Raw genomic sequence first — 18,836 nt, forward strand, 5'->3', positions numbered from 1 at the left:
TTTGGTGTGTCTCTTTAATTGCAATAAGCCCCGCCCCACTGAGTTTTCCTTGGAGGCATCACGCCTTCGCTAGTGAGAATAAAAATGGCCGACCTGTGTAAAAGTTTCGCTCTAGACCGAAAGTGGAGTCCATGGGTGAGATACCAGGGGAGGGAGGGGATTATTATTTTTTTTAATTAATCCAACTTGTGATGTCACAAGATTTGAAACGGAGCATTTTTCTCTGTGTTGTAAGATTTCAAAACAAACACAAACGTCTGGGTGGATTTATTTCACATGTTGTGGCTTGGTAGACACTCAGGTTGCCCACATATATGTTCAAAAACACTGTACAAGGAGGTTTTTTCATAATGTGGCCCCTTTAATGTTGTGCTGAGTATCAAGTTTTACATTATCATCTTTTTTTTCCCCTTTTTGGATGGCAGCAAAATACTTCCTTTAAGACGCGAGGGAGTTTGAACAAATCTTCTATTAACAGGTTTAAACAGACGAATCATTCGAAGGTGCAACAAGCACGCACCATAACAAGTGTTCTCTTTGTCTCATCTCCAAGGCGCCGCCACCCCCACCTCCACCCCTGCCCCCTCCGTGTGACCCGCCTCCGCTGCCCACCTCAGACACCAACCACATGAGTGTGAAGAGGCTGCGCTGGGAGCAGGTGGAGAACTCAGAGGGCACCATATGGGGTCAGGTGAGCGGTGAACTTCATTACATAAACCTCTGATAATCAGGATTTTTAAAAAGAAGAAGAAGAAAGAGAAAAAGTTAGTGTGACTCAGTCTGAAAATCCTCCCAGACTGTAAATACAGCGGAGGACAACTTGTGAATGTTCACGCCATGGCTGCGAAACATTTTCACTCCTCCTACATTTCTCGTTCCATATTTGGACAGAGCGACTCATCGACCATGTTGTGTCTCCAATGAGTCATGGCGGCGTCGAGCTTTGTAAACAGAATATGGTGGATCGCATCTGTTCCAGTCGACTCTTTGTGTCCACTTCAGACTCGTCGGGTAGTTCGGTGTATAAGCCGGCAGCTTCTCAGGGTGAAAACACTTTGAGCACTTCACCAAGTCCTTGTCCTCGTCTTTGTGCAGCTCGGCGAGGACTCAGAGTACGACAAGCTCACTGACATGGTGAAGTTCTTGGACCTTGATCTGCACTTCGGGACTCAACGCAGACCCAGTAAGTCGCTTTGTACTCGCAGCCACTCACATTAAATCATCCTTAATGTCACATGCAGGCGCTAACCCATTGAGCTAACGACCACGTGTACAAATGTTCATTACATGTTCACATCTCCTCTTCTGTTTGTGCTTTCACAGTCATGATGCTCTCCATAAGCTTGTTTTGGAGCTGCTTCATTCACCTGTTCGTCTCTTCATTCTCCATAAGGCACCAAACCCACCTGTTCCTCTCCTCCCGTGAACCCGCCTCAGTAATAACACAGCTCAGCCAGAGGAAAAAGCACTTCTTTACATCGATATCCGCGACCTTTTGACCCCCGAGAGATTCACTGACGGAGCTGTGTTATTAACCCGTTAACCTGCACACATGTTACCGCTGCGTGTGTGTGTGTGTGTGTGTGTGTGTGTGAGCCCTGGTGCCTGGAGAACCCTTCCTTACACATTTGTTGAAATGATCAGTGTCCCCTCCAGAGCCAGCTTTCCTGCCGGACAACTTTAAAAAGAAAGACGTGGTGGAGATTCTGTCTCATAAGAAAGCCTACAACGCCTGTGAGTACCAACATGCTACGACTCACGCACACACACCCGAGGCTTCACGTGTGTCCAGAGAGAGGACACACATTACACTACTTTTCACTTATTTGAAGTTAACTCAAGTCATTGTGTCTTTACATGTCACAAACAGTAATATTTGAATTGCTCAGAAACATCTTGTTTGCAGAGTCGAAGCTGAAAATGCAGCGATAGAATATGAGATATTCCCTTCTTCTTGTCGTTGTTTTATGAACCAAACATATTGTAATAACACGGGGAATAGCGGGATCAATTCACTCTGCTTTTTCTGCAGCTTTGTTGCAAGTGAGTTTTTTTTATTTATTAAAATGTTCTGTATTGTCAGCGAGCGCACTTAAACCCTCCTGCTCCTCCTCTGCAGCCATCCTCATCGCCCACCTGAAGCTCTCCACCGGCGAGCTGCATCAGGTGTTGATGAACATGACCACAGACAGGCTGGAGCCGGCTCACATCAAGCAGCTGCTGCTCTACGCTCCCGACGACGACGAGGTCAAACAGTACGAGCAGTTCGACGAGGACCCGGCCAAACTCAGCGACCCCGACCAGTTCATCTTCCAGGTACTGCTAATAACTCCACAACGGTTTTCAAAGAGTAAGATCGACTGAAACGAGTTAGCAAGTTGTTGACGTGCGTTCAGATGCTGATGGTGCCGGAGTACAAGACCCGCCTGCGGAGCCTCCACTTTAAGATGACCCTGCCGGAGAGGACGGAGGAGATGAAGGTGGCCTATGATTACATCTACAAAGCTTCAGTGGAGCTGAGGAGCAGCAAGAAACTGGCCAAAATCCTGGAGGTAAACTTTGAAGCAGGGATCAGCGGGAACGTGAGTTTGTATGCTAACCGTGTTAAATAAAGCTTTCTTGGCAACAGTTTGTTCTGGCGATGGGGAATTACCTGAACAACGGGCAGCCGAAGAGCAACAGGACGACCAGCTTCAAGATCAACTTCCTCACCGAGGTGAGCGTTCGCTCGTCGCCATGAGCCGTCTTCTTTTCACGTCCTGGTTTTTAAATCATTTTTTTTCTGTCTGTGTTTTGCAGCTCAGCACGACCAAAACAGTGGACGGGAAATCCACCTTCCTCCACATTCTGGCCAAGTCTCTGTGCCAACACTTCCCCGAGCTGCTCAACTTCTCAAGAGATCTGACAACAGTCCCGCTGGCCGCCAAAGGTACGATGATGTCACAGCAGCACAGCTCACCTCGCAGTCATGTGAGATTCAAGGATTCAAGGAGGTTCAAGGGTTTTTCCAGGAGCGTGTTAGGACATGAACAGGAGTGAAATTAGCTTCTTCAGTGATAATGGAATTGGAATAGTGGAATTTATAAGAAATCAAGATAAATGTAACAATACATGTAAAAAAAAAAATAATAATTATATATACCGGTATATATATATATATATATATATATATGAAATACAATAAGTCAAAATGTGAGGGAGTATCAGGGCCGGATTAAAGGGAAAAAATCTGAGATTTCAAGTTATACATTCACAAGAATAAAAGTTGTAAATTTACTACAATAAAGTCATAAATTGAAAAGAATAAAAGCTTACATTTACTACAATAAAGACGCAAATTTACAAGAATTTAAAATTTAACTCCTCCTGCATTTAAAGTGAAGTCGTAAATTTACATCAATAAAGTTGTACATTTAAAATAAAGTTGTACATTTACTACTTTATACTTAACGTAGCGTGACTTTTACTGCTTTGTATAAAATAACTGCTTGATAAAAAAAAACATGTCAACGAATAGAACCTGACATTTAATATGTAGATACATGAACTTAGATGGAGAAGAAGGACGTGGTCAGTTCAAAGATAGATAGATAGATAGATAGATAGATAGATAGATAGATAGATAGATAGATAGATAGATAGATAGATAGATAGATAGATAGATAGATAGATAGATAGATAGATAGATAGATAGATAGATAGATAGATAGATAGATAGATAGATAGATAGATAGATAGATAGATAGATAGATAGATAGATAGATAGATAGATAGATAGATAGATACTTTATTGATCCCGAGGGAAATTCAAGTGAATGTTTGAGGTTATAATAATGAAATGTCCTGGTTGGGATGTTCTGACTGCTGTTAGCTGAGCTGTGTGATTAATAACTGGTCATGTGACTCGTTCAGTGAACCAGAAGGCGATCACTGCAGAGCTGGGCGACCTTCACACCACCATCCAGGACATCAGGACGGCCTGTCTGAAGATCCCGTCCACCCCTGACGACCACTTTGCCTCCACCATGAGCGTAAGAGAACAATTCACATCACACATCAGGGTTTTTTCACTTTCATTTAAAATGCAGAGTTTTCAGTCCTTTGAGGTTTACTTTGATTTTTTAGCTCAGCATGAAGACGAGGAGGCTAAACTGGCTCCGTCCAAAGGACATTAAATCCACCTACAAGCTTTGATTTGTCACACGACATTACTAAAGACACGAAAACTGTGATTTCTTGATTTTACATTTTTACTTGTTTTCGTAAATATGCTAAGCTAAGCCAACTCAAGTCAAGTAAGAAACATTTTTCTTTCTTTATTCAGCATGAAAGCACATTTAAATATGTTTGCTAAAACTTTCCACGCACGGCACGCGCTTCATAATCACGTGAAGTCGTATTAAAAGAGCCCGGTTAGTCCTGGAGGCAGGGGAACGAGGAACGGTGCAACTGGGCCGAGTGTGAGTGCAGCCTTTGGTCATTTTTATAGCTGTGAATTCAACATTATAGAGACTATGAAGCTCAAATATACAGGTGTGTTCTTAAGGAACATATGCAGTAAGATAGAGTTCAGCACCAGAGGACACAATCAAAGACTCTTCTGACAGACATCTTGGCTCTTAAGCAGTAACAAAGAATATGACATTTCCTTTCATGGAACTCTAGCATGGTGATATAAATCTCCAGCTGTTTTTTTACCTCATATTTGATGCAGTTTGGTTCCCAGAGAACTGACCCAACATGGTACCGATGGAGAAAGTCTCGGATGCTGCAGTTGACCTGAAAACGAGAATACAAACAAAGTGTGTTTTCAATCCCAGAAAATACGACTGATCATTACTCGGGATGACTCCAACACTCGCAGTATCTTTGGTATAGTCCTTTAACCTGTGACGTTGTGCGCCCACAGAGCTTCCTGGAGAACAGCCACCCTTCTATCCAGTCTCTGGAGTCCCTGCAGAACCGGACCATGGAGGAGTTCTCTAAGGTGGTCTCATTCTTCGGAGAGGACGGCAAGTCCACCAAAACAGATGCCTTCTTCGGCATCTTTGCAGACTTCATTTCCAAGTTTGAGGTGAGCGAAGTCAGCACTGTTCTCTTGAGCGGTGTCCACGCAGACAGCTGGCTTGTCCCCAGAGTTTGACATGTTCATATTTTGATACAGGCAGCAGGTGCTTGACTGATCCAAACCTCCAAAACAATTAGATATTCTGCTGACAGCAGCCTGCAGCTACGAAGTCATTAAGCTGCAGACTGCAGACTGCTGCTGTCTGTGGAATAGCCAAATGTGCCCTGAGTTTGAACATTGTTTTGTGAAATAAGCAGAAGTGAGATGAGATCATTGGTTTTTATCTTCCAGAGAGCTCTCAGTGAGACTCAGACTCCAGAGAACCCCAGGAGCCCCCGACTGTCTTCCCCTCTGGCGTGGTAGAAGCAGGAAACGTGGGCGGCTGACGGGCCAGTCGGCATCACTTTCACTCTCGCTCTCCACAACCAAAGTGCCAAGATCACACACACAGAGACACTCGAAACAACCGGAGCAGAGTCCACGTCACGTACAGCAGACAGAATGGAAACACGCCGTGTCTGTCTGCAGAGAATAGCTGCTGTTTACGAGTGCCCCGTGTGCAGCGTCGCTGTTATTTCAGGTGCTGAGAAGAGCAGAAACATTCAGGTGTCCAACAGTCAACAGGAAGTCACCGCACACTGACGACTCAATGACACGTTTTTACATGATATCATCTCTTCAACACGCGTGATTTAGGGAATAGTGAGACACGTCAATGAACCCACCGTTGTTTATTCGATCGCTCCAGTGTGTCCTGTTAAGCCCCTGAAAGGAAGAACTTTAAACGCCTGCTCTGAATATTTACAGATGTTTAATAAATGATTATATATAGTTTATATTTTCTATCAGAACATAATTAAAACAAATGTAAAGATAAAGCATAGATGTAGACCCATGACAGGAAGCACAAGTGTAGTTAAAAGAGTTTAGTTCAGAAAGCACAGCCTCCCATACGGCCTCATTAGTAGATAGACGTGACCATCCGTATCTGACCTACTGTGAATTTAAAGGGCATCTAAGATCTATCATCAGAATTTAAATATATAGGGAATAATTATACATGGAGCAAAAGTTGACGTCAACAAAAACCAGTTCTCCTTTTTTTCACTGCACGCAGCTCGTCAGGTTTGATGAAGATTGTTTTGTCGTTTCCATGGAAGCAAATAAAGATCGCTTAGAGTTTAAGGAAATTTGTGATAGTGAATTCTTGATAAGAAAATTTGATTTTTATTTTTCAAATAAATGGTTCGAATAGGTTGAATTTCCCTTTCAAATTTTATCTATGTTAAAACATTTTTCATTATCAGGATCAATTTAAATTTAGAGGTCACATATTATGCAAACTCATCGTCACCATGTTCTTCTAACATTAATGGTTCTCTAGTTTGTCTACAAACCCTTCAGTGATGAGAAAAGTCCATCCTCTCTGTCTTCTGCCTGCTCCACTTTTCAGTAAATGTGTGCTCAAACAGGCCGTTTTGAGATGTTTCCTTTATGACATCACAAAGGGCAGTAGCCCCTCCCCCAGGTGGGTGACACTCCCACAGCTAGGTGTTTGTTCTGCCCTCTGAGTCGGCCTTCTCACCGTAAACAATAGGACATGGAGCCAGAAAGCAGCGAGTACACCCGAGCCCTTCCAGAGAGGGGGCGTGGTCAGACACAGCTCATTTACATATTTAAAGCTACAGACACAGAAACAGCCTGTTTTGAAATAGAGGGGTTTATAGACATGATCAAATGGATGGACAGAGTGGATTTACAACAACACAAGTCACACACTCTGACACTTATTTAAACTGGTTGAAGAGGAGAATAATGTGTGACCTTTAAATCGGGGACATTCAGGCTAGATAATAAAAGTGTAAATCAACCTGAAATTAATCTAATGTCTCATCACATCTTCTTCAGACAAGCGCCTGGAAAATGTGTTTGATGTTGTGTACCTTTAGAAGGCTTTTTTAAAAAGCCAAATAAATGAAAATAGTTGAACATAAATAATTGAAAAGTATGGGATCTTCAACCTTTATCGTAAAACAAAATGTCACTAATATGTGATGAGTGGCTTTCATGATTGTAGACCCAGATGTTGATGAAGGAACATACAGAAACCGTCAGCTTTAGCCTTAGCTTAGCTGTGGGATGGATTTGAAGTTTTCATCTTCATCACCTCCTCGTTTGGTTCAGATCTGATCATCAACATGACTCTGAAATCCGTCCAATCAAGACCGCTCATCATCACCCTAAACCGAGAAGCTTATACAACAAGTTTGAACCATCGTGATTCAACTGCTTGCGAGGAGTGAGGACTGATCCAAATGTAGTCACTAACACTCATTTATTTGCAAAACATCCCTCTGAAAACAATATTGCACCTCTTACAGTGAGGCAACGCTGACTATGAGAGAGGCGCGTGGAGAGATTTGGCTCCTGTTTGAAACGCGGGTGTGGGTGGAATTGCAAATCTTCATTATTAGTGTCGTCTTGTTGTCAAGCGCAGAGATAAAAAGGCAGCTGGATGTGGGGGAAAAAAAGGCTGAGCTGTTTCTGGCAAAACAAGACGGCTGATAGTTTGGTCACTGTTCTTGATTGTGACGGACACACAGGCCTGTGTGGATACAGCTGCTTGACTGAATGAACCTCAAGTGCATGTAGAGAAACAACACCATACTGTATATGGCCATTTCCTGCTTCTTCTGGTTGTCATGGTGACAGGATGACTCACCCACTGTACAGTGTATCTGTAGCTGTGTTGTATTTATGTCGATGAAATATTGTTGATATTGTAAATGGACCTTTTTTTTTTTTTTTGCTATGCACACGCTGTATGCTCGTTCGTCCTCCGAGTCTGACTTTATTTTCTGATCCCAGAGTTTCGTCTGGAGATGAGTTTTCTTTCTGCGCAGCTTTTCGTCAGGCCGATGGGCCGACTATGATCTCTCTCGAAATGCAAGCCTATAACTGCTACAGGTGCAGCGACAGTGTTTCTCGTTAAAAATCAATTGCATGTCGGTGAGTTGACGTGTTAAAGTGTGCAGCTGGTAGCATCCCCCCCCCCCTCCCTGGATATTTACGTTCAAGAAGAAATGCATTTCTGTTAGTCGACTTTAGGTTTATTTATCGGTTGCTTCTAGTTTCCCTTTTATAACTGTTTTATATGTTTATATCTGGAAATATGCTCATGTTTTGTGATTGTTTGACTTTTCTGTTTTGTTTAATGCTTTCAAATGGAGGACTTGTTTTGAACCTATAAAAGTATCATGCTTGACAGTAAACGCTGTCCGGTTCTTCTCTGCTTCCTCATAATGATCCTAAACCTAAATATGGCATCAAATCAAATGTCTGTCTGTTCCTTTAAATCCTGTGTGCGCAAGATGAACTTTATTTTACTTTATTTAATTTGTGTCTCATTGGTTTATTTTAATATACTGAAATAACGGTACATTCAATAAGAGTGCCATGTATAGGGATAGGCCGATTATAAAGGGATATATGTCAGCAAGAGCAAGAAAATAGAGAAGTTTTTAAGTAGGAGAATAAAATAAAAAATAATAAAGAAATTACACTTTTCTTAAGAAAATATTCAGGAATTCCACTGAAGAGCTCCCTAACTTTTATCTTGGGACTCTTTCTCAGTTGTATCTGAAGTAAATGTTTGTGAATCCTGAGTGTTATTGTTGAGCACGAACACAAAACTTAGGAGTTGTTTTTTTTATAGTTCTTCATATACTTTATTTTCTTTGGAAAGAGGGATATTACCAAGCATTCATATAACATGTCTTAAGCTCACAGACAGCATACATACAAAATTATAGAGCTTAAAAACGCAGCATTATCATTTCTGGTTTAATGGCATCTGTTCGCCTGTCAGAGCCTTGAACTATATCAAGCTCTCTTCATACACAGGGATAAGGCAGCGAAGGTACAGGAGCAAAGAGAGAAAGGAGGGCGTTATAATGCTCCATCGTCTCTGAAAAACTCAAGCTAACTCGTTTTCAGGGCAACTGCAGCATTCTCCATCGGTACCATGTTGGGTCGGTTCTCTGGGAACCAAACTGCATCAAATATGAGGCAAAAAAAGAAAAAGAGTTTACAAGGAAAATACAACAAAACGTGTTTGTTTTTTTAAATCTTTTGACCTGGCAAACGTCTAACACCACTTCACTACTGAGGTTATCACAGCGCTGTGTGCTCTCAGCTCAGAGGGAAAGACTGCGAGAGAAACAAAGAAAAACAATCCTGAAAAAGCAGTTCACCCGGTAACCGCTCGTTGGCCTGCGCTCAACATCAGCTGTTCATGCGTCTTTCTGTTGGGCTAAAGAGGCTGCTGAGCGTTGTCCATCCACTACATTCACTCGCACACAGCCTTTTTTTTTTTTCTTCTTTTTTTTTTTTAAATGCAACAAATTCCCTGGAAAACACGAACACCCATGAGGGAACAAAAACAGAAAGGCAAAAATACTGACTGTGCAGGCTGAGAGAGGGCGGCACAAGCCTGCTACTTCTGTTCATGAAAACCCAAAGTGATCAACCAAAACACTTATAAATACACACCTTCAGACCCCCTTCTCATGTCCCTGATACACACTCGCTACCAAGACAGCTTCTTGGAAACACTGCAGCACGAGGAGCCGAGGACGTCCTCCACACAGTGAATATGTAACGCTTCTGGCCGGACCCCATAAGGCATGATTAACATTTAAAGACTACATGGATTCTGTCAAAGCCACAGGGAATGTGTGTTTTTGAAATTGGGAAATAAATACAGGAATGATGGGGGGGGGGGGGGGGACAAGAGGGCGGGGTTAGCGTACAAAAAGAGGTTAAAAGTGTTTGAGACGACTGGAAACCTGCAGTCACCAGCTACACTTTAAGCAACAGTTTTGGTTTCTACTTCTTCCTGCAGACCTTTTGCCCCCCCCCCCCCGATATAGAAATCATTTTCATGTCTTTGTTTTGAGTTGTAAGACTGTTTTTTCACACTCGGGCAAAGTCCAAACTGAATCTCATCTTTCCATAATTTGGCATTCAGAGCTGCATACCCACCAAGTCTCCATCTGTCTGCTTTATAATGCAGCCGTGTCGTCTGATTGGCTGACTGCTCCCTCTGCTGTTTGTTCCTGATTGTCTGGAGCTTCATGTGGAGGCGGTCCGTCACACCTGGAGCCATCACAGAGGTCACAAGAACTCCAGCTGGAGTTTAAACACACTAAAATCAAGGCATGTGGTCATATTCTGTGTTTAACTCGGCGAACGCGTCTGTTGTTTATCTTCTTCTATAAAATATTTAAAAGGATGAAAACGTCTCCTTCACGACTTCTTTAAACCCTAAATATGAGCTGACTTATTTTCAACCTAAACGTGACGTGTTGTTCGTCCTCCGTCAGGTCTCACTGTTGGTTAACATGCTGAGAACTTCACAAATATTTCATAACCAACCCCGATCTGCTCTCACAGGCTGTGGACTCCATGATGTCACATTAAAAATCCTTCAAACAGACGGGGTTGGGTAAAACGTGTCAGCAGAGGTCTGAAACAGGAGCAGGCTACATGAGGTGCGGGTGTGAATAGAGGGGATCTGGGGGGGGAGGGGGGGCGGGTTGATAACTGGACCAGGTCCTGTCACAGTCTTCTCCTTATAGGACGGTGCTCTCAGATTCCAGGTCTAAGTCTTTGGGAGGAGGCGGGGAGCAGGAGGAAGAAGAGGCGGCGGCGGCGGTCGCTGGCTGCTGGTCTACAGCGAGCTCAGGGACCAGAGCTCGACTCAGGCCTTTGAAAGACATGGCAGGGTCTGCAGAGGAAACAAACAGGATGTAAACTACTGGATTGGTACTAATACGTGATGGCTCCACACAAAACAGAACCTAAATACCCACAAAGACAAACATAAACCATCATTACATGAACAATGGCCACGATCACAAACATGTGCAGCTTCCTCCCGGAGTCAGAAAACATTCAACGCTGCTGCACTCATGCCATCAGATGCAGCACCGTCATATTTTCCAGAAGCTTAAAGAGCAGCGGGAGCTCACGGTGAAGACGCCACTGTGAGCTCCCGCTGCAGTGTGAGTGTCTGAACAGCAGGGGGCAGTGAGCAGCAGGCAGTGAAAGTGAAGTGGTTCGCTTTGATCCGGCTGATCTAGGTGAAGGATGGTGGTCACGGAACAGGACAAGCATGTCGGAGTGAAACATGCTTAGAACACGAACGACATCAAATCAAACTACAGCACTGGAACCAGCACTGATCTAGACAGTGACAGTGGAGGGAGGGAGGATTCTGATCTGCGTGTCTGATGATGAAATATAATAAGAGAGGTGACAGATGATCGCCCTGATGGATGACGTGTAGCAGAGTCTCTCTACATATGAAGTTCTGCGTTAGAGAAGTGAGACGGCGAGGCAGAGACGGCGAGGCAGAGACGGACGACAGCGATGTGAGAAGTGTCAAAAAACCAGTTTGTTGAGTTTCCAGTTGTTGTTTTTTTTAATGCTGGAAATGTATAAAAGTGAAAAGCTAAGTGGACATTTCCCTCTGGATGGTTGCAGTGAATAAGTGAAGACAGGCGACCTTGATACATGAAGCAGAGCTCGTTGGAATGACCCCCGGGGGACAAATAAAGTTTTTTTTGAATATTTCCATCGCAGCCGGATTCTGTAAGGCAATCCGATACAATGCTCTTGTATCAGAGACACGTGATGAAGCTGTATGTATCAGCTCAACCCTCTGCACTGATTCTTTGTGCAGTAGGAAGATCGGCGCTGTTACAGCATCAAGCATCAGGGTGAGATCGGAGGGCAGAACGTGTTACCGTGGCGATGGATCCTAGCAGTGAACGTTAAAGTGAAGGTGAAAAGGGAAAAACGTGTTCATAACAAACCTCTCACGTGTCCCTTTAACCTGCGGAGGTGTTACAAGGTAAACACGATTAGAAAGGTTAGTACTCGTAAGACTTGACGTGCAGCGACCCCATGACGGAGAACACTCACCCATCATCTTGTAGGCGGCGGCACAGATGCCGTTGGTGTCGCCGGGCAGCGCGGTGGGCTGCGGCGGAGGCGGGACGCTGGGTCTGTTCCGAGGTTTGGGGACGGGCCGCGGCCGGGGAAGAGATCCGGTGTGGTAGGGAGACGGGGACGGAGGAGCGGCTGCGTCAGCAGAGGGCGGAGGCGTGCCCGGAGGAGTCGGGGTGCCTGGGGGGGAGGAGTCCGCACTCGGCTGGTCTCCCTCGGGTCGTGTGGGAGAGCTGGCCTGTGTGGGGGGCTCGGGGGGCGGGTGGTTGGGGGCCTGGATGGGGGGCTGGTTGCTGGAGTGGCGTCTCGGTGTGGCGCAGGGCTGTGAGGTGGGAGACGTGGGTGAGGCGGGCGGGTGGCCGGGCTGGGGTCGGGGGCTGAGGGACTGTGAGGAAGAGGAGGAGGGGGGGGTGTGGCTCACAGAGTTACAGGGCTGACTGGGTGGAGGGTTTGTGGGTTTGGGAGGAGCTGGAGCCTGCTTCTTGGTACCTGAAACATGACGGGTGGAACATTATCAGATCTGTACACACACTCCCCCTCCCCTTAAAGAAGTGCTCACGTTCCCTCTGATGACATCAATCAGGTATTACACCTTCAATATGAAGATTAAATCAGAAGAGAAGTAAACATCTTTTTATTCGTCTCTCAGGGGAGACATTTGTCTCAGATACGGTAATAAAGGAAGAAATAAAAACTATTGACACAGATGTGCAAAACATCAGCTTATCCTGCTACCTATTTTACACACACACACACACACACACACACACACACACACACACACACACACACACACACACACACACACACACACACACACACACACACACACACACACACACACACACACACACACACACACACACACACACACACACACACACACACACACACACACACACACACACACACACACACACACACACACGTATCTGCTATCTGTTTAAGCAGAGGAAGCCTGTAACATCTCCTCGAGTTCACTCTCAGTTTGTGATATTATGGGGGAAGCGTTCATACAGTAATAAATCTCTGGTGCCAAAATGGACTTTTTAACTCTGACAACGTGACGACTCGTCACGAGGGCCGTGTCACGTCAGACACCAACATCGTCCCTGTGAGCTCGTCTGCCCTCGACTCGATCCAAACTAAAGGACGAAGAGTTGAGCTCATCTACGACCGCGACATCAGTCCTCTATGGAAGTGATCAGAAACGCTCTCCTATCAAGCTCTATCTTTAAAGAAGCAAATGTCTCAGAGAAGGCCGTGTAGTGTTTTATATATCTGGCAGCTCTGTGATTGATTCGCTGTGAGTTTGGGGGAATTCAAGGATTGAGTGTTTGGAGATTTCAGGCTTAGATTAGCCTCAAAAGAAGGATTAGCATTCCTTCATTCTTACAAAATGTTTAAAAATATGACCTCAAATGAAATGTGCAGTTTCCTCGAATTTAATATTCAATAGTTGTTTAATATTTCTTCTTCAGGACAATATTTATTTTTTGCAGATGAAGGCACGATGAAACTCTCACCTCTTCGCATCAGGTGTGGACTGGGCCCCATGGATCCGGCCCCGGGGCTCCCAGTACCCAGCTGACCTGCAGACTGGCCCCCCGCCCCGGAGCCGTTCCTCTGCAGGAGGGGCGTGTGGGCGGAGGAGGGCTCACGCAGCTTTGGGTTACTTTGGAGAGGAAAAAGAGAAACGTGAGCTTTCTGACTCTCTATGATCTCTGCTTCATTATCAGCCCTCTTATACATGATGATCAGTGTCATTAGCTAATCTGAGGGTCTGATGTGGATTCAGCTCTCTGATAAAGAGCGTAGCACAGAAAGAATTCGTGAACGTTGTAATCTTTGAGGAGCAGCTAAATCAAAGACACTCTTCAGCTGCTGCATAACGAGCAGCAGACTCCTGGTTTTTCAAAGCAGTTTGGGCCAGTTTGTGAGCAGTTCCTGCTGATTCCAGTCATTTGGGGAGGAAGGCGGAGGCCCCGCGAGTGACTGTTTACAAAAAGACAGCAGCCATTGTTGTGCTAAAATCTGTGGGCTGAACTCACAGCCGCCTGGACTGGAGCTGCTGGTGGAAGAAAACGTGTGGTTTCTGCTAAATAAACAAGAAGCTGAATCATTTGGACCAGAGGCCGAGGAGGTGTCTGCAAACGTCCGGTGACACATGAAGAAGAAGAAAAAAAAAAGACCTCATCTGTCTGTGTGTGTTTTTGTGGCGTGCTGTGTCGTTCTCCAGCAGCAGCGGGGCTGCAGCTCTTACCTGAGCTCCTCCGTGTGCTGCGCGAGAAGCTGCTGAGCCGCAGCCAGAGCAGCCAGACTCTGCGCCAAGCTCTGCTGCGAGGCGTCAGGCCCCGAGGCCCCCGATGGAGCCGGCGACTGGGGCTGGGGCTCGGCGGAGGGCTGTGAAACCTGGCCGACCCCGTGCCCCGGAGCCTCCACGGGGGGTAAGGGAGGCTGGAAGGCAGGGGAGGTGTGCTGCTTTCTACCTAAGGTGTTACTGCCTCTACGGAGGGTGTAGTCCGAGTGCTTGTTAGGGGTGCTACACGGGAAGAGCAGGAGGGACGGAGAGTGAGGGAGAAAAACAAAAACACCAAAGCTTTGAGAGAGTCACAGATTAGCCCCGGACAGACAATCAGCAAAATCCCTCAGATTACAGAAGAGCGATTATAAAGTGTTAGAAATATTATAAATCAACCGTTTATAAGAAGCAAAGAAAGGGGGCAGAAAACCAACTAGACCAAAAGCCAAATAATTACAAAATTATTAATCTGAGTAATCCAAGAAGGAAGCGGTTAAGAGAGGCAGCGCGTGGGTTGTCTCGGAGGTTCGTGTGCAACGTATCGCCGGCTTGTTTACCCGTCTTTGCGCGTCGCCTCGTTCTCTGGTCCCACCATGCTGCCGGGCCTCTTCCTCTCTATGGTGCTGCAGTCATAATCAAGGTGGTTGTTGTGGTTGGATGCAGGTGTGGGCATCGCAAACATGCCCGACACGTTGAACTCCACATCTGTCGAGAGAGGGAAAAGAAGATTTACCAAAAACAACCGTTATGCTACAGAAGCTAGCTCAGCTAATCAGCTTCTGCGGATCAATAATCACAGTTACTGATTGGCAGGTTTGTCTGGTGGTCTGTAAATGAACAACAATCAAAGCCTGGTGAATCGAGCCGGAATAAAAGAAGAAGCTTTATTACTTTATTATCTTTCACCCTGGACGTGTAATGTCACTTCCTACCTCATCTTAAAGAAAACCTTTAAACATAAATGTACTCGTTACATGAGATCTACTAATATTTGTTTCTATGAATGAGATGGATGTAATGTATTATGTGAAGGCAACAGACCCTCTTTTTGTTTTTGTTTTTGTTTGTCATGGCCTCCTAGCATTAGCTTTAGGTAGCTTCTTTGGGGACGAGTTCACATACATTTCTTACTTTGTCTCAAATGTCAGGATGCATGTAAGTGAATAAAAATCTAATTAAAATCAAAGTGTCTGTGTTGTGATTTTTATTGCTTAGTTCTTATTCTTAATCCAGGACAAACAGTCCATCACAGAGAAGACTGATCGGAGGTCTCACACGGGCCGGATTAAAAAGGAATCAACAGGCAGCAATCAGCCAAAAGTACTTCTTGTTTCAACATGAAGCTGCCGACTCATCACTTCTCTATCTGAGAGCTCAGCTGACTACAGAGACGACGCATCATCGACGTCTCGTCTCCAGACACAACTGCTGAAAGGTCACTGAGAGGGTAACACACACACACACACACACACACACACACACACACACACACACACACACACACACACACACACACACACACACACACACACACACACACACACACACACACACACACACACACACACACACACACACACACACACACACACACACACACACACACACACACACACACACACACACACACACACACACACACACACACACACACACACGTTTGAACAGAGAGGAGACTTAAAGACCTAAAAGACGTGTAAAAAGACTGAAAGTTCATCACTACAAAAAGAATGTTTTTAGATTATGTTTTTAATTTGTATTCCTCTCATTAGATGTCATGTGGGTCGTTTTTTTGAAAGCAGAGTGAATAGAGTAGTAAGTAAAGGGAGGGAGAGTGTGACATGTGGCGTGACCGAACGGCTCGGCCATCAGTGCCGCGATTTGATGCGAGTTATATAAAAAAAATTTAAAAAAATAAAAATAAAAAGTTTTCTAATTAGCCTACAAGCTAGCCTACTAAATGTTAAACTATGTTCCTTCACAACTTGATTATCGCTCAGTCTTTCTTTTATCTGTGGTTGTTGATGTTGATTGAATGATTAAGCGTCCGTGATGCACGAGCCCGGACATTAAAGGTCGGATGAAACCCGGATGTCAGACGCACCCTCAGGAAAGAACCAGTCAGCGTGCTGGATGATGGGCTCCACGATGGCCACCACGTGCACGGAGGTAGCTGCAGCCATCTCAGCCAGACTCCTGGGTGGACACGATGAGAGGAGTTACAATAAGACAAAAAGAAGATAAGGATCACGTCCTGAGAAAATCAATAACTCTGTTTGTTTGTTTGGAGCAATAAAAATGGTGCCGTCTCCCCGTCCTCTCACCCCTCAGTCTTGGTCCACAGCAGGTTAGGTCCCAGGACGATGGCGATGTTGCTCGGAGTCATTTTGTTCACCTCGCTGTCCTGGGCGAGTTTGGCTAGAAACTTCACCAGATACCTGCACAAACAGCACAAACAATGTCTCACGCAACAAAAAAAAAAAAAAGAAAAGAAAAGAAAAGTGGTAAATCTATTCCACGTGGGCTTAGAAATCTAACCTCAAGTTGGTTTTGTTGTTCTTTGGTAGCTGATCACAAACCAGCCAGAGTGCCTGCAGCCTCTTGTCTGGATCTGACACGCTGAAGAGGACAGAAATAACCACATGATTGAAAGCAGAGCACATTATTAGTCTATTCCTCCTCAGGCTAAACGTCCCAAACCACTCATCCTGTTGTTTTCTAACTGCTGCACAAAGACAGATCTGCTGCGTGTCACCTGGAGGCCTGAATCCACTCGTCGTAAAGCTGGTAGGTCATCAGAGGTTCAGGTAGTTCTCTCAGGTAGGACTTCAGAGCACCTGGAATCAAAACACAATTATGTCTGACAGTTGCTGTATTTAGGCCAGGAGGGGGAATCATGGGAGTGCTCTGCGTTCTTTTCCACAATGTGTTTACATCTATGAGAGTATCTCAGGTAGGAAGTGTTACGTGCTACGAATTCCAACAATGTTCACTGATCTCTCTGATTGATCAGCTGTGGATCAGCGGCTCTGCGGTGTGGGAGGACGTACCAGCGACAGCGTGCGGGTCCGAGTAAAACTCTTCGAGTTGCGACGTGGAACAGTCCAACGCTGCCTTTAGCTTCTTTAGCTTGGACGCTCCTGCTGCGATCCTGAATAAACCCTGACACACACACACACACACAAATGATGCTCAGTAACATTGCCAACAAGCAACAGTTCAAATACATGCAGACATTCAATGTGTGCACAACTGACTGACTCTGCTGCTTTCACTGAATATACACACACACACACACACACACACACACACTTCCCCCTGCCAGCTGCACATAATGAAAGCTTAAAGCATGCAAACTAACACACCCAGCCTCTCTTTACTTTGACACATAAACAAAGGCCGTCTTCTTCACACTGTAACGACACACACTGGACTCAACACAGCGACACACACTGTGGTGCCTCTGCAGCTCGCACTTTGCAGTCTCTCTTTTTCACACAGACACGTACACACACACACACACACACACGGGGGGAGGAATCTGATTTATGGACAGGAGACAAGTGGATCCATTGTATTTTAAATTTGTTTTGAGGAGGGAGACGTCTCATGCAGTAAATCCTCACAGCAGTAACTCAGGAGTTCCCCTTTTTAGTGCGTCTGCATCCTCCTTCAGTCTCAGATGTTCCTGAGAACAAACAATCTACTGCTCGGCTTCAATTATGTGCAACGATCAGTGCACAGCTCCATGTGACTTTTAATGAGCCAGGGCAGCACTTCTTCTGCTTAAACAGTGACACGAGGACAACTGCTGTTAGATAAGAAGTGACTTCTAAAGCTCTGCTGTCTGCGTATTATTGTTCAACTCTCAAGGCTTTCAAATGCCCGAGCTTCATTGACGTTATGTAAAGTGATGATGCTGCACGTTTACGGCTCGGTCACAGAGCGAGAGGTTTCTTCATCGTGTCCATCCAAAGAATCTGAAGTACAAACGGTTTTATTTTCCCGTCTTCTGTTTCCGTCTGCACTAACTTCTGAGGGGAAGATCTCGCCCTTCAAGCCTGCTAAACGTTTGAAATGTCGCTCCAATGACTTCAGGTGTTGGACATGTCATGTAAAGTTTATACAACTTTTTCTTTGCTGATGTAATAAGAATGACTGAGACAAAGTGGAGTTAACCCACAGATAATCCTTTCTCAGTCTACAATCTACACTTTTGTCTCATCATACAAATCAGCTGCTCTGCATCTCTGAGAAGCTCGAAAAATACATTTTGTATTTGATCGTTTTGGTTTTTTTTCAAAAGTCTAAAAAAGTGATGCTGAAAATCAAACTTTTTTTCATTGAATTATTAATTATTGTATTTTTATGTTTTATTTTATGACCAGATAAAACAAACTGAGTGGTGCTCTACTTCTTCTGTTTCAATGAGCGAACCCTTTTCTTATTAGTTTA

At 44.8% G+C, this 18,836-nt stretch overlaps 2 protein-coding genes across 9 annotated transcripts in view; one reads left to right on the forward strand and one right to left on the reverse strand.

Annotated features, from left to right (window-relative positions):
• Nucleotides 1-7,574, forward strand: part of grid2ipb (glutamate receptor, ionotropic, delta 2 (Grid2) interacting protein, b) — a 42,000-nt gene extending 34,426 nt beyond the window's left edge. For 3 of the 4 annotated variants that reach the window (XM_079372642.1, XM_079372640.1, XM_079372643.1), the window contains 10 exons: nucleotides 554-691; nucleotides 1,096-1,183; nucleotides 1,645-1,734; nucleotides 2,120-2,316; nucleotides 2,397-2,552; nucleotides 2,615-2,716; nucleotides 2,800-2,929; nucleotides 3,913-4,031; nucleotides 4,910-5,074; nucleotides 5,360-7,574. In XM_079372642.1, coding sequence (XP_079228768.1) covers nucleotides 554-691; nucleotides 1,096-1,183; nucleotides 1,645-1,734; nucleotides 2,120-2,316; nucleotides 2,397-2,552; nucleotides 2,615-2,716; nucleotides 2,800-2,929; nucleotides 3,913-4,031; nucleotides 4,910-5,074; nucleotides 5,360-5,431 — 1,257 coding nt within the window. In that variant the 3' untranslated portion in view covers nucleotides 5,432-7,574. The remainder of the gene's footprint in view (nucleotides 1-553; nucleotides 692-1,095; nucleotides 1,184-1,644; nucleotides 1,735-2,119; nucleotides 2,317-2,396; nucleotides 2,553-2,614; nucleotides 2,717-2,799; nucleotides 2,930-3,912; nucleotides 4,032-4,909; nucleotides 5,075-5,359) is intronic. The other variant, XM_079372641.1, reaches the window with a different exon arrangement.
• A 1,194-nt stretch (nucleotides 7,575-8,768) lies between these two features.
• Nucleotides 8,769-18,836, reverse strand: part of arhgap17a (Rho GTPase activating protein 17a) — a 101,328-nt gene continuing 91,260 nt past the window's right edge. For 3 of the 5 annotated variants that reach the window (XM_079334051.1, XM_079334052.1, XM_079334050.1), the window contains 10 exons: nucleotides 17,432-17,543; nucleotides 17,137-17,218; nucleotides 16,920-17,000; nucleotides 16,706-16,819; nucleotides 16,486-16,577; nucleotides 14,939-15,086; nucleotides 14,343-14,621; nucleotides 13,606-13,754; nucleotides 12,056-12,568; nucleotides 8,769-10,856 (listed from right to left, as the gene is read on the reverse strand). In XM_079334051.1, coding sequence (XP_079190177.1) covers nucleotides 10,702-10,856; nucleotides 12,056-12,568; nucleotides 13,606-13,754; nucleotides 14,343-14,621; nucleotides 14,939-15,086; nucleotides 16,486-16,577; nucleotides 16,706-16,819; nucleotides 16,920-17,000; nucleotides 17,137-17,218; nucleotides 17,432-17,543 — 1,725 coding nt within the window. In that variant the 3' untranslated portion in view covers nucleotides 8,769-10,701. Of the gene's footprint in view, nucleotides 10,857-11,946; nucleotides 11,967-12,055; nucleotides 12,569-13,605; nucleotides 13,755-14,342; nucleotides 14,622-14,938; nucleotides 15,087-16,485; nucleotides 16,578-16,705; nucleotides 16,820-16,919; nucleotides 17,001-17,136; nucleotides 17,219-17,431; nucleotides 17,544-18,836 lie in introns of all 5 variants that reach the window. The other 2 variants (XR_013778012.1, XM_079334053.1) reach the window with 2 other exon arrangements.

This window comes from Symphodus melops (genome assembly GCF_947650265.1).
Source record: "Symphodus melops genome assembly, chromosome: 21".
Classification (NCBI taxonomy): domain Eukaryota; kingdom Metazoa; phylum Chordata; class Actinopteri; order Labriformes; family Labridae; genus Symphodus; species Symphodus melops.